Source organism: Microplitis mediator, chromosome 10, assembly GCF_029852145.1.
Source record: "Microplitis mediator isolate UGA2020A chromosome 10, iyMicMedi2.1, whole genome shotgun sequence".
NCBI lineage: Eukaryota > Metazoa > Arthropoda > Insecta > Hymenoptera > Braconidae > Microplitis > Microplitis mediator.
In genome coordinates, this window is record NC_079978.1 from 4,970,901 (window position 1) to 4,985,536 (window position 14,636).

Consider the following 14,636-nt stretch of genomic DNA (forward strand, 5'->3'; position numbering starts at 1 on the left):
CATATACATATTAATCAATAGTTTTCATATCATTACCTTATTTAAATCTATTTAAAGTCACTTTAACGCTTCGTGGTTTAAATGACTTTAATTATTTATTATTATTATTATTATTAATTATATTATAAATAAAAAATAAATATTTTAATCAACAGGTATTGGGAGTATATTTAGTTTGGCGTGGAGCAGCTCCAGGTCTTCGTGTTTACGTTGACTTCACATTTACGCTGCTAAATCGGGAACATTTTTCCGTCAACGAGGGTTTCTCTGGGAAACGAGTTAAGTTTACATACGATGCACCGGCTCAAGGCAACAGAAATTACATACCCGTATCGGATTTGTACAGCAGAAACTTTGCCGACCCAAATGGAGAGTTTCAGTTGGAACTATCGATGGCAAACGTTAGGACGGTGTTTTCAGCAGAAGTACGACTTCCCACTGGAATGTTTACTGCAGGTCAATCGAAGTCAAATAAATTGGAGACAAGTTATTTTACATTCGGTGGATTCGATTGGAACTTGGCTATTTATCCGCAAGGCAACAAGGAAGACGAGCCACGTTCTGAAGGTAAATTGAGTGTCTATCTAATACGGCTGACGGGTTTCGACCATCGCTGCCGTGTGCGATACAGCCTGGTGCTGGGAGAGGGTGAGAGAAGAATTGAGTCAGGTCAAATTGATGATCTGTCAGATGCAGAGGGTAGAGGCTACGGTTGGCATACTCGAGTACGTTGGTCGGATATCGCTCACAAGGGTACGCTGCGTGTGTCTTTGGAAATGATTGAGGCACGTACATTTTCCGAGGTCGCGGTTCAAGCACTCGGACCAACAATGTTGCCCGCAGCGCCTTGTTATGACCGTGACAAGCAGGCTTGGACAGTGCGCGCTGATTTACACTCAGACACTGTTAGATTTCATTTGGTCTACAAAGACATACATAACGTGCCGCGTAATCATTTGAGGTACATCAGTTGGTCTGCGTATTTGATACGAGGCGATGAGCCGGACATCGAGACGATTTTACTACCCGGAGCTCCATTCAGTCGATACTATCCTCAAGAACCAGCTGACGAAGGTATCATAATGGAAACAAGTCTCGGTGTCAATGAAGTTAACGACGACCACTGTCCCTTCCTATCGGACAAGGGTCAACTGAGGGTCAGACTCGAGTGGAATGAAAGTCATCTACTATTCCAAGCTACTTACCACAAATACGACGATGTCTGCCGTGTACATAACCAACAGATGAGACGTGAAATAGCCGCGCTTCAAGCCGAGAATTACAGTCTCGAACGTCAATTGTTTAGCTACCAGAAGAGTCTCGCTTACGCTCAAGCACAACAACAGCAAGCGGTCCAAGGAGTTCCACCGCCGACCAGCCAACATTCACCGCATGCTGGTGCTTTGGAAAGATCCGCCTCAACGGACACCGAATACGCCTGACAAGTGCTACCGGAAGTCAATCGATCCGGGGAGCATTTCAGCCCAGCAAGACGCAGTGCTCATCAGCTGCCAGTTATACAGGAAAACGACCAGAGATTGCACCAGAATCTTGTTAATTTAATGGACCGTCGGCTGAGTAATGTCCAAATTCAGCAACAGATGCGACGTGACTCGGACTCAAGATCCCGTTGTCGTGACAACGGATACAGTCCGCCGCGTGTACAGAGGGATCCACGACAAGGACGTGGTGTTGTCAAGCAGCAGCCACGATCACGATCCAGCTGCGCTGAACCTGTAGACAATACTAACAATAGTTGTAGTAATAATAATAATCATAATATTAATAATAACAATAACAACAGCTACAACTGTAGGGGATACTCACGAAACTTTCCAGGATTCACGGATTCATACTGGCGTGGTCAGGCTGCTAATCAAAAGAGACGTCGGCCAACTTTGTGGGAAACTCTTGCTGGGCTCGTGTGCTCTCTCGGGGCTTTGGCCTCCAGGGCAGCCAAAATGGCCGCACGTAGGAGTGACATGCTTTGAGAATTGAATAGACAAGTTGATTGTCGTCAATCGGAATGTTGGAAAACATTTTTTTTTCCTTTTCAAATAGTAGACACACTAATGAGGTCAAAAAAATTTCAATGATAACAATAATAATAATAATAATAATAATAATAATAATAATAACAACCATAATAATAAGATTGACATTCCGATTACACTTCTATCTACTTGTCAATTTCTCTCGACAACAAAATAATAAATTTAATTTATATATTTTTCTTCTGATATAAAAATATATATAACAAAAGACTTTTTTCACTTATCTACGTATAAACGGTCGTTTAAATTATATCTTATGATCGATTGACAATTATAATTAGAATTCATTCTTACTATAGGTATGCAATGAATAACAATCGTAATTAAATAATAATAATAATAATAATAATTAAGAAATTTAAAAGAGGAATTTACAGTAAAGGTGTTTTAGAGTGAATACAAACGCTACCAATCCATGGATGCAGTATAAAAATGTAAACAACTTTTTTTTTTTTTATTGAACATTTGCAGATATTTATTAAAATTTTTTCAACGCCATCGATAACTCGGAGTAGATTAAACTCAAATTTTTATCGCTGGCAGTAGATCGATCAGACACTCAGACACTCACCATATGACATTATAATTTACTGTCAATTTTTCGACAGCTGTAAATTTACGTTTTGCGTCAACAATCTGACAAATTGTTATTTTCGTGTAAAATTCTCTCAGTACACAACAAATTCATCAAACTTTTTATTTTTACAATCGATTTACTTTTCCCATACGTGACGGAAATTAACCGGAAATATATTTCCATCTTTTCGTTCTCATAATCATTTTTAATCGACAAATTTATGTCGAATAAAAAAATTTTCATCAATTAGCAGCCAATTTATTTATTCGTCAGCATGAATTCGTCCATTAAATTCATTAACGTTTATTTTAAACACTTAAAATAATTACTGTGCATTTAAATTATGGTAGCAGATAATTTTAAAAATAATTTAATAACTAGTGTTTAAACACAATCATAAGCAGCGTCATAAGTATCAAAAAACTCTCATGTAGTAATTTAGCAGAGAGTCTGTATACTTTGTACATATCTACTAATAAATAATCTTCACTGCGGTCGCGGTGTCTTCGTGATTACGTAGACTTGTGTATACGTGACGCCAGGAGCATGCAATTAATTAATAATCCAATTAATCCTAAAGTTCCGAGAGCTTGAGGATCTATCGTTTTGTCATCACCCACTGAACAGCACTAGTACAGTCGACGCAAGCTCTCTACGTAAACACGAAAAATCGTTATGCATTAACAAAAAAATAATAATAATAATACAAATCTGTACCTACAATTATCAATTAATAATTATATATTAATATACATATACATATTATAGACTATATAATATATTATATAAATATATCGATCTCTAGTGGATACAAATAAAAAAAAATAATTAATTAACTCTAAAATAAAAAATATATCAAGCGTATGCACATATTGCGCACTCCCTGCTTGAACAATTTTCACGAGTCTGCTACAAATATATATATATATAAATATATATAAATATATACGTGTGTACATGTTGTAAACTAATCTCTCATATGTCGATATTTACAAAGCTTCTCCACACAAACTACATAAACTCCACAAACGTACAAAAGAATAATTATAATCCGTATCATGAGCGAGTATAAATTCATTACTTTAAACTCTCACTATTTATTAAAACTGGAAAATCTCTTTTAATATATTAATGCACAATACTTATGTATATTTTTAAATTTTAAATTAAATATTTTAAAAGTAACTTACTCGATTTAATAAAATGTAACTTTGTTTTATTTTAATTACTCGCAGGGAAAGTTTTAGTAAAAATTACCTAAAGAGTATGATACTGTGAAGACGTGTGGTAAATATAAAAATTTTTTCCATGCACATTGTAAAATTTAGTACTCGATAGCATGTAAAGGAACTGCAATTTCGGGGATTCTACGGTTTCCGTGGCGCCGCTAAATGACCTTGAATTCCCGTAGAACTTGACGAAATAAGACTTTCTTAAAGGATAAAATTTTTCGATATCTCGGTTAGTTTTTGAGAAAAATGCGATTTTTTTAAAAAAGTGAAATATTTCATAGATTTAATATCTAGCATTTTTTTGTATTTTTTTCCGGGAAGTGCATTTGAAGACGAAAATTTTGAAAAAAAAAAACGTCTGAATTAGTCCATTTTTGAAGAAGTTATAGCTATTTGAAACAAAGTCTTATTTCCTCGAATTCTACAAGAATTCGCGATCATTTGGTGGCGCCACCGAAACCGCAGGACTTTCCGCGATTTCTATTAACCTTTCGTTCTCGCGTCCACTCGCCTGACGATTTTCATCGCGCGGCGAGTACTGTGCCGCCCATGCTAAAGGAAATGCGACGTTGCCAAATTATAATGCTGTAATGAATTATTTCTTACAGTAACAACAGTAAGTTTGGCAACGTGGTCACAAAAATTGAATCGACGATTAAACTCGCATAATGAGCACTGTGCCGCTTTTTCACATTCTTGTAATACATAAATATACTTTTTTTATATTTAAAATATATATTTATCAATTATAATCATATTTAACAAAAATGTAGATTTCAAAAAGAGAATTGGTTAAGTATAAAGTCACAAATATCCATACAGTAATTTTTATTGCAATTTTAGTCAAAACGGCGGCGTCACGCTCATAGCGCGAGTAACGAAAGGTTAACAACATAGTCAAAATTTTGTTACTGGCTATATATCCTTACAGTAGCAAACTTGGGTAATTTTTACTCAAAAATTATCTGCATGTATATACCGGCAAAAGATCGGTATGAAATAAAATTAATAAGTTGGCCAGTATTTTTTTTTTTTTGCATTAAGACAATCGCACATATTTTTTAGTCCTTTTTGCATTATAGTAATTATTCACAAAAGCTGTAATAATGCAGAGAGCACTGTTTCTATTTTAATGAAAAGAATAATACATAATTAAATAGAAAAAAAAATATATGAGCCCGGGCCTTCATATATATCTTGTAGCAGTACAAAGCTTCGATACAATATCTTATAAAAAAAATTTATAATCCAGTCACTTTGAATACTCTTATATATTAATAATAATAATAATGATAATAATAATAGTAATAACAATGAATAGATGTATAATATCATCGTTAGTTTATAACGGAGCCAATGAGCTTTGCTATTAATTATATGCATATACATATATATATTTCTGTATACATAAAACTTAAATTTATTCTATAACGAGGACTTGTGCTCATTACCCAGTGAGCTTTCCAAGTTTCCAGCCTTCACTTCAATATGAAAACTGATTAAGTATGAAGGATACTATATAATGACATATACATTACTCTCTCACTTTCTTTCTCTTTTACATGTTCATTCATCATTATCATTATTAATATACTTCAAACTTCATTATCTATTGTTAGAAATATTTTATCTGCAAGGCGCAGACACAAATGAAAGCAAGACGCTTTGTTTTGTTTATAAATAATTTGCTACGAAATTATTACTTTTAGAAATAAATTTCATATATTCTATATACTGTCACTCTATTATTATTATTATTTTTAGTTATTAAAAAATAATCAGGGGTGTGCGAATATCGTTCGAATCGAATATTAATAGTCGATTCGAAATTCGAATCAAATAATTAGAAAAATTTCGAATAATTCGGAAACTTAAACATTCCAAAATCACTTCTGTAAATATAATTAAGAGTTACTTTGAATTTTTTTTGGTAAACTTTTTCAAAAATCAATTGTTAGTTGAAAAATATTAATGACGTTTGTTTTATGATAAAAACTATTAAAAAATTTTTTTCTTCTTTTGTATCCAATAAACATGTAAAATATAATTTTTCTTCATGTAAATTACTTAAAAAAAAATTCAACTTAATCAAATTCGTTTAAAATCCGGAATTTTTTTTTCCTTTTTTCAGGGAGTACCCCACTTTGCCCGCAGAAATGAAAAAATTTTTTTTTTCAACGGTAACTTAAAATTTCTTCTATTTACTTTGAATATCATTAAAAAAAAAAGATTTAGCGTATTTGAGTCCTCGAAAACTTGGTATTTCCTTAAGTACCCCCTTTTGCCCCTCCCTCCCCTATACATTTTGATTAAAAATCAATTACCCGGAGAAAACAATTGTTCAATTTCAATGTATGTTCATCTCTGTCAGTAACATAAAAAATCTAGATACTAATATTGGCAAGAGATCTTTTCAATTCATTTTGGTTTTTATAATTATTAATTTCCGTTTGAACAAAAATTTGTAGCAAATTTTCATACTAATTTTTCTATTCGTGTAACTATATTTCATGGTTTAAATAAAATATATATTAATTGTTAATTTCATATTTAAATATCGAACATAACAAACTCTGAATTCAAAATACTCTAAAATTTGCGAATAATATAATAATTCGAATTATTCGAGTCGAGTTTTGAATCAAATATTAATTCATAAGTTCGAATTATTCGTACACCTCTAAAAATAATTAAAAAATTAAATAACGTTCTGTAAAACTTGTAGCAGTTTTTTTATTTTTTCTAGACAATTGAAATTTATTAAAAAAAAAATTAAATTTTTTTATTATTTAAATTGTGATACAAGAGGAAGTGAGTGAAAGAGATAAATAATTTTTTTTCATCGTTATTTATTTAGTTTTTTTTAATTCTAATTATCGATCGACAGGAATTCAATGCTGGCGTTCACTCATTCACGCTTTTTACGTCCGATTATCAATACATATTTACTGTTCCTCTGCGTAATAAAATGAATACATAGTAAATAAATAAATAAAAAAAATTGTAAACATATTTTTTGTAATGAATATAAAAAATAAAATGGTATATGATTGACGGTATTATATTTTACTTGAAAAATATCAGCGCAAAGTTCATGTTATTTTAAAAAACACTGGCCAAACGCGTTGGGATTGTCAATTTAACAAATGAAATGAAACAAATAAATATTATTACTTACTACTATTATTATATATAAATGAATATATATTATATTATATTATATTATATTATATTAAAAATAAATGATTATATTATGATGGGATATGTCTTTAATATCTACTCATTTATAACAGGGTATACGTAATTTTAATTTCACCACTAAATTTTTAAATTCATTTTCTCAAGAGCACTAAAGAAATATATACATGTATACTTTAAAAATATGGATATATTTCTCGTTAGTATAAATTACAAGGAAATTATTATAGAGAAAGAGAGAGAGTTTTAAACGAAATCGATAATCCTAAAGAGGAAGTGAAGAGTTAACATATTATTAAACTATTTAATTATTAAATTCTATTTAAAAAAATAATATTGTGGGTTATAAATATATATATATATTATAAAATAGAAATAATAATTGTTAGATATATGTTTATATTTAATTACTGATTATAATTAAAATTATTATTATTTTTTTCTAGCCTAGTTTTCACAATTACGAATTTTATTTATATGATTATTCACACAATAAAAAAAAACTTGATATATTAAAAAATAAATATTAAAAAAAATATTTTGAAAAATTTCACGTATAGTTAATTAAATTTTCTACATGTGCATTTTTTTAGAAATATTCTTTTTTTATTATTTATCTGTAAAAAAAAATTTATTTAAATTTAAAATGTCTGCTAACTTTACTGTCATATTATGAGCGTGAATGTAGCAGACATCAGATAAATTTAAAATTATTAATAAATAGAATAAATAATTAATTTTAAAACTTAAAAGAAAAATGCGCATTTAAAAAATTTAAAAATTCATGTGCATTTTTTGTAAATATTATTTTTTAAATTATTTACTCTATTTATTTATAATTTTAAATTTGTCTGATGTCTGCTACATTCACACTCATTATATATTTTATTTATTTATTTTTAAATTACTAACGAATGACGATAGTCAATACTTACATACATATATGTGTATATATACATTCCAATTATCCACTATTTTATTGTAAGTCACGGATTTTTCTATTCAATTTTTAAATCTTTTAAATTTCATCAGATCTCTTTTCCACTTACGAAACAATAATTTTTTAAATAAATTATCAATATAATGAACACGACTGAATATATATTTTACATTTCTTTAAACAAAGAAAAAATACACTACTCTATACTAAAGTATTAAATGTAAATTTAATTAATTGATAAAAATTCGAAAGATAAAATAATGAATAATAATAAATAATCAATTAGCATTCTCAGTAAAATTGAAGGAAACTGACTTTAAATATTTAGTTACGTATATATGAAATTGAACATATAAGTAACTAGACATACATATATTTATTTGGTATGAGAGATAAATTTATAAATTATACATTAAATGATATATATTCATTGTAATTAAATTTATTTGAAAGAGGATTAACAAAAGGAAACATAAAAATTTATCTAAACGACCAGAAATCAAAATTTAAAAAATGATAAACAAAAAAACGTAAGCTACATTATTTTTTTCCGGCTCTATGATGAAAATAATTATAAAATATAATTAAAATAATCACACATTACTTGTAATTCTCGTTTCCACATGCGACTTCCAGCATAAATAATTTATACATGACACATGAAAATACTTAAAAGATAATTTTTAAAACACTCATTCATATATATATACATAACATATAATTAACTATTAAACCATCTGTGAGTCTGCCTCGTCTTTTATAAAATTCTTGCTATATTCAAAAAATGAGTTTTATTATTTACCATTTAAATAATTATCCTGTTTCATCCTACTATCCTGAAGATCCCATTTTTTTTCTACCACAAGAACTTGTGAGATTTACTCTTGTTAGAAATAACTCTACACAATATGAACGTTTTTATTTCTTATGGCGTCATCTATCAGAAAAAACCTCGCAAAGTCTCAGGGTAATTTTTTTTTCTAGAGCTAAACTAGGCCTCAGAAGCGGAAGGGTTGGAAAGGATTGAGAAGGATGATGCTGTGTATATATTTTAATGGAGAGAGGCCTGGAACTTTTTATCTGTTGAGAATAACTCCTCTTAATTTTAACGATTTAGGTTTATTGTACTGTGCGATAGTAAAAAAAATATGAGCATGGGTTGGCCCTGCGGACCAGCCCCAAAACTTCCCGCAGTTTCCGAGCTCGGAAATACTCTTGCATACGATTGTTTTTTATGAGCTTTGAAAAGTCAAGGTATGAAAAGTTACGTTTTATGTTAAATTTTGAAAATTTATGAATAGGAAATCATTAATAAAAACGCGTTTTTTAAATTTTTATTCGGTTGTATTCAATAAAAGAAATGGATTCCGTCAGAAATCAATGTAAGTGATCAAAATAAAAATTGAAATGAGTTTTGACTCAGATCAGAGCGTTAATATATATAAAATATCTGAGAAAAATAATAAAAACGGTGTTTTTTCAAATTTTTTGTCGATAATATGACTTGAACTAAAGAACGAGTTACATTATTCTATGTAGTGAACCAAAGAGACCATAAACACAGAAAGTTAGCATTATTTAAAATACATTTTAGTATATTGTATAATAATTTATCAAGGAAAAATAACACAAAATGTTATTTTTTGAACTTTTCAACGCTGATATCTTTTGAACTAATCGACCGATTTTGACATTCAATGTGACAATCGACGCGTTTTATTTAGTTCTGAAGCTGATTAGATGTCGGAGTTGATCAATGGAGCCGTTTTTTAGAAATTTTGGAAAAACAAAAATCAAAATTTTACTTTTTATTTTTTTTTTGTTTATTCTATATATTTCCACGTCTATTCAATCGATTGATGCAAAATTTACAGAAAAGTTGATGGCTAGCAAGCTCTTTCGATTGCCACCGAAACCATTCAAGCAGTGCAGGGGCCATATTTAACGCACCTGAGAAGTTGTCGCCCGATGACTCCATTTTTAAAAATTTTTTTCTAAGATTATGTTGCTGAAATCCACATTTTGGCCCATTTTCGAGGCCAATAGCGATCCTGCTAAGACTCCACGGCGCTTCCCTTAATTGCTGTTATCATTTTTCCTGTGCAGGAGGTTGCCCTAAACGCGCCTGAGCAGTTGTCGCCTTATATAACTTCACTTTTTCATATTTTTTCTCACAACGGAATTAGTCAGTATAAATAAATTTCTTTTTTCATCCAATAAAAAAATTAATTTCTCCTTAAATTCATTAAAATTTAAATTCTATTAAATTATTCAATCAATACAACTAATTAAAAAATATTTTAATCTAATTAATTTGCTCCTAAGAAATTACAAAAAAACTTATGATACTGAAATTAGCCGACGTCTAATAATTTTTGGATTTTTTACAAAACGATAAATTATGAAAAAAAAATATTTAAAAAAATTGCACTTGTAGTCTTTTAAATTTTCATGTGCATATTTTTAGTTTTTTTTTTCTTCAAATTTAATTGTTCAAAAAAAATCCTAAAATTTTTAATTGTCTGCTAACTTCAGGATCGTAAAAACTTATAGTTCATCATGTAATTCTCATGTAGTGTCCAATATAAGTTTTTAAAATTTAATTTTTTTCAACTAAAACATTAAAATTTTTATTTATAATAGATAACATTTATCTCTATTGTTTTGAATGATTTAAGTAATAAGTGATTAAAAAAAGCCAACTCATTTTTGTAATCATGCGCATGCGTACAGTTGTAAAGATATTTAATTTATATCTTACATACACTTGTATGTGTCTGCACACATATATACGCAACTGATTTTAAATAACCCGCTTTTTCTATATGTGTATATATGTATATACATATATACACACACATATATATGTACAGTAAGAAAGTGTCATTAGAATCACTTTAGTACCAACTGTTGGCTGTGTGAGTTCACATTTTAAAAAAAATTTATTTAATTATTTAAAATTCCTTCAAAAAAAAATAATTTGTCACTAAACAAAAAAAAAATACTCACAATAAGCGATAATTAATAACCAAAGTCAATAGTATTAAAAAAAATATATATACGTCTACATATATTGATTGACATTTGACACAGTTTACAAAACCCAACCTTTAAAAATCTGATGTAACACGAAGCAGATAATTATTTAAGAGAACAATTGTAAATAATAAAAGTAATTTTAAAAAAATAATTATCATCAACTACACATTCCAATCATGAGGTACGTGGATATAATTGTGTACAAGCTGGATTAGTACTCCAATAAAAAATCACTAACTTAATTTATATCATTTAATTACAAACGTAAGGCTGTGAAAGATAACGTTTGATGATATTAGAAACTGACGAGCTCTGAAGAACTGTACTTACGTCGGCAAGCTCTTGTGATATATCTCTAATTGTACATAATTTATTTAAATCATGACTAATTTATCGCATAAATTAAGTAATAGAAAATTGATTGTCGATGGACTGGCTGTCATGTTCGGAATTGGAGCATGGATCGGAGTAAATGGTATTTATGTGCAACTGCCTCTTTTTGTTCAATCAGCTCCTGAAAAATGGGAGCTGCCAACTTACATGGTAATGTTGGTCCAAATAGCTAATTTGGGTCCAATACTCTACACTTTATATGCCAAGTAAGTAATTATCTATAAAATTATACTGAAGTCAGCATGATACTGAAGTTAAAAGACTATCAACAATTTTCGAATTTAGTTTTCAACAAATCATTGACAGAAAAGTAAAAATATAAATTTCCACACGGAAAAAATTTCAAAAACTACAAGTACAATTTTTTTTTTTACAATTTATTGTTTAAAAAAAAACTCAAAAGTTATTAGACGTCTGTTAACTTAAAGATCAAAAGTCAGCCGAGGTCTAATAATTTTTGGATTTTTTTTTAAATGATAAATTATAAAAAAAAAAGTTTAAAAAAATTGCACCTGTAGTTTTTTCAATTTTCTACAAGTGCATATTTTTATTTTTTATTTTTTTTTTTAAATTTATTTGTTGAAACGAAAATCCGAAGATTGTTAATTCTCTGCTAACTTTAGGATCATATCAATAAATATGAGTATAATGTAGCAGATATGAGACAGTTTATAAATTTAAAATCATAAAATTGAAAAAATTGCGCGTACTGTTTTTCAAATTATCTAAATACGCATTTTTATTTTTTATTCTACTGGCATTTTATTTATGTATTCAATAATTTAAAAAACTGCCAGTAATCAGCCGCATTCGCACTCATATAAATATCTACTCATTTATAAATTATACTGAGCAGCATAATTACATAAAATTTTATTTTCTCCAGATATTCATCATGGTCTCGAGATCATTACATAATTTATGGTCTACTCGGTACAGCAACCGTAGCAATCTATGCAATGTCACTGACATACAAGTTGACGTCAACGATATTCGACACCGATCACTCGACAGCGTTACTTGGCTTAATGTATCTGACAGCAGTTGTAGGATGTACAAGCTCTGTATTATTTATCCCATATATGCGAAACTATCGTGAAATATATTTAGTATCTTATTTAGTTGGCGAGGGTCTTAGTGGTTTTTTACCGAGCACAATAGCACTGATACAAGGAGTAGGTGGTAACTCGGAATGCAGAAATGTCACCCAGCCGGGTGACACTGAAGTAAAATTGAGAGAAATTCATCCCGAGCCACGATTTTCAACGGAGATATTTTTTGTTATACTCGGGACGATATTATTGTTAAGTTTCATATCATTTGTTGGTTTAAATAAATTACCTTCAGCACGCGGTGAGCGAGTTAAGCCACCAGGTTGTATGGAGACACTGCCAACAGAGACAACCGCGCCGCCAAGTTACAAGACAACTGCGGGATGGAGCATGTCTAAGCAAATGTACATATATTTGTTAACAATTATGGGAATTGTTTGTTTCTTAGATCACAGTACGCTGCCAAGTATTCAATCATATGCGTGTTTACCCTACGGCAATGTCGCTTATCATTTAACAGTCACGCTGTCGTCGATGGCAAGTCCACTGTCGATGTGTCTTGGATTTATTTGGAATCCTCCAAAGTCCGAAAGACTTTTTACAATTCTTACAGCTGTTATTTTAGTTATATCTAGTTTTGTTATGTACTTGGCTGTTGAATCACCGACTCCGCCACTTCAAGGCACGTGGGCTGGTGAATTATTAGTCGTAGTTTTGTGGATTGTACTTAAAGGTCTGCTAGGTTTTGTTAAAATGGGAATCACGACGTTGTTCCGTCGTGATCCGGGTCGTGGACTTTATTACACTGGAGTCGCTACCCAGGTTGGATCACTGGTCGGCGCAGTAACGATATTTACTTTAATTAAATACGGTAACATATTTCAAACTTACTCGCCATGTACGGCGCTAAGTGCTCATTAAATAGCATTTTTAATTTACAAGAAATAGATAATTTTTTATTTTAATTATTGAATCTGTAGTTCATGATATTGAAGACAGCTGACGTCTAATAATTTTTGGATTTTTTTTTTAAACGATAAATTATAAAAAAAAAAATATTTGAAAAAATTGCACATGTAGTTTTTTAAATTTTCTACATGTGCATATTTTTTTTTTATTTTTTTTTTTTTAATGATTCGTTGAAAATAATCCGAAAGTTGTCGACTGTCCGCTAGCTTCAGGATCATAGTTTTTATTAGTAAAATTAATGGCCGGGGTTTTAGATAATTTTTTTAAATTGTTTTTAATGCAGACAAAGATTTAATTAGACGAATGATGAATTTACACGTGATACGAAAGACTTGACATCTACTTAACTCATTTTTATAGGGATCAATTTCATTAAAATCAACGATTGCTTCTTCCAATTTAAAACATTTTTTTTATTTCTTACAACGACCTTAAGTTTATATTCAAACAATTGATTAATACTTATAAATAAATCATGAAAACTTTTTTTTAAATTCAAAATTGTGCAAATTAGTGGATTTATTTTTACAGTATTCTGTATATTAAAAAAATTTAATTAACGTAAATTGTCAATACATAAATTATAAATATAATATTGAAATTATATTTTGATGAAAAAATAAATGAATATAAATTAAAAATGTATATTATTGTTGAAATATAGGAAAATTTTATAAATAAAATTTACAATGTTGTTAAGAAGACGTTTATTTTATTTATTTTTTAATTTATCAATTATATAAGTGTGAATGTAGCAAACGAATTCTTTTTTAATACCTCAATAAAAAAAAAAACTAAAAATATACACATGTAGGAAATTACAAAAACTATCAATACAATTTGTTAAAAATAATTTACGGTTTTAAAAAAATCTCAAAAATTATTAGACATCGGCTAACTTCAGTATCTTAAATTTTTTATTTATTTAAAATTCATAAAATGTCTCATGAATGCTACACTCCACACATACTAACAATAATAATTATTATCATTATTATTATTATAATTAATTACATATTTTACAAGTTTATAATCAAAATTAATTATTAAATTGGTAGCAGTAGATTTCCATCTCACTCTGCTTTACTTTCTTTTTTTTTCCTCATACATTACAAAGTTTTGATCTCTAAAAATAAACTTAATAGTTAAAACATAAAAAGTGATTAAGTCTAGTCAAATAAT

General features: G+C 29.1%; 2 protein-coding genes across 3 annotated transcripts in view; both read left to right on the plus strand.

Annotated features, from left to right (window-relative positions):
• The window catches only part of LOC130675549 (uncharacterized), a 52,176-nt gene extending 44,443 nt beyond the window's left edge, over nt 1-7,733 (plus strand). Inside the window, exon 3 of the mRNA XM_057481307.1 lies at nt 156-7,733. Coding sequence (XP_057337290.1) covers nt 156-1,442 — 1,287 coding nt within the window. The 3' untranslated portion in view covers nt 1,443-7,733. The remainder of the gene's footprint in view (nt 1-155) is intronic.
• A 3,147-nt stretch (nt 7,734-10,880) lies between these two features.
• Nucleotides 10,881-14,081, plus strand: LOC130675961 (solute carrier family 52, riboflavin transporter, member 3-B). Of its 2 annotated transcripts, XM_057481895.1 has the most exons (3): nt 10,881-11,221; nt 11,310-11,639; nt 12,320-14,081. In XM_057481895.1, the coding sequence occupies exons 2-3, from the start codon at nt 11,422-11,424 to the stop codon at nt 13,404-13,406; spliced, it is 1,305 nt and encodes a 434-aa protein (XP_057337878.1). In that variant the 5' UTR covers nt 10,881-11,221; nt 11,310-11,421; the 3' UTR covers nt 13,407-14,081. The 2 variants fall into 2 exon arrangements, with proteins under 2 accessions (XP_057337878.1, XP_057337877.1); XM_057481894.1 differs by having other exon boundaries at nt 10,881-11,639.
• The last annotated feature ends 555 nt before the right edge of the window (nt 14,082-14,636 follow it).

Coding starts and splice junctions, on each gene's coding strand:
- LOC130675961 (XM_057481894.1), top strand. CDS start 11,422: ATGACTAATTTATCGCATAAATTAAGTAATAGAAAATTGATTGTCGAT. Junction 11,640..12,319: donor CTCTACACTTTATATGCCAA/GTAAGTAATTAT, acceptor TATTTTCTCCAG/ATATTCATCATGGTCTCGAG.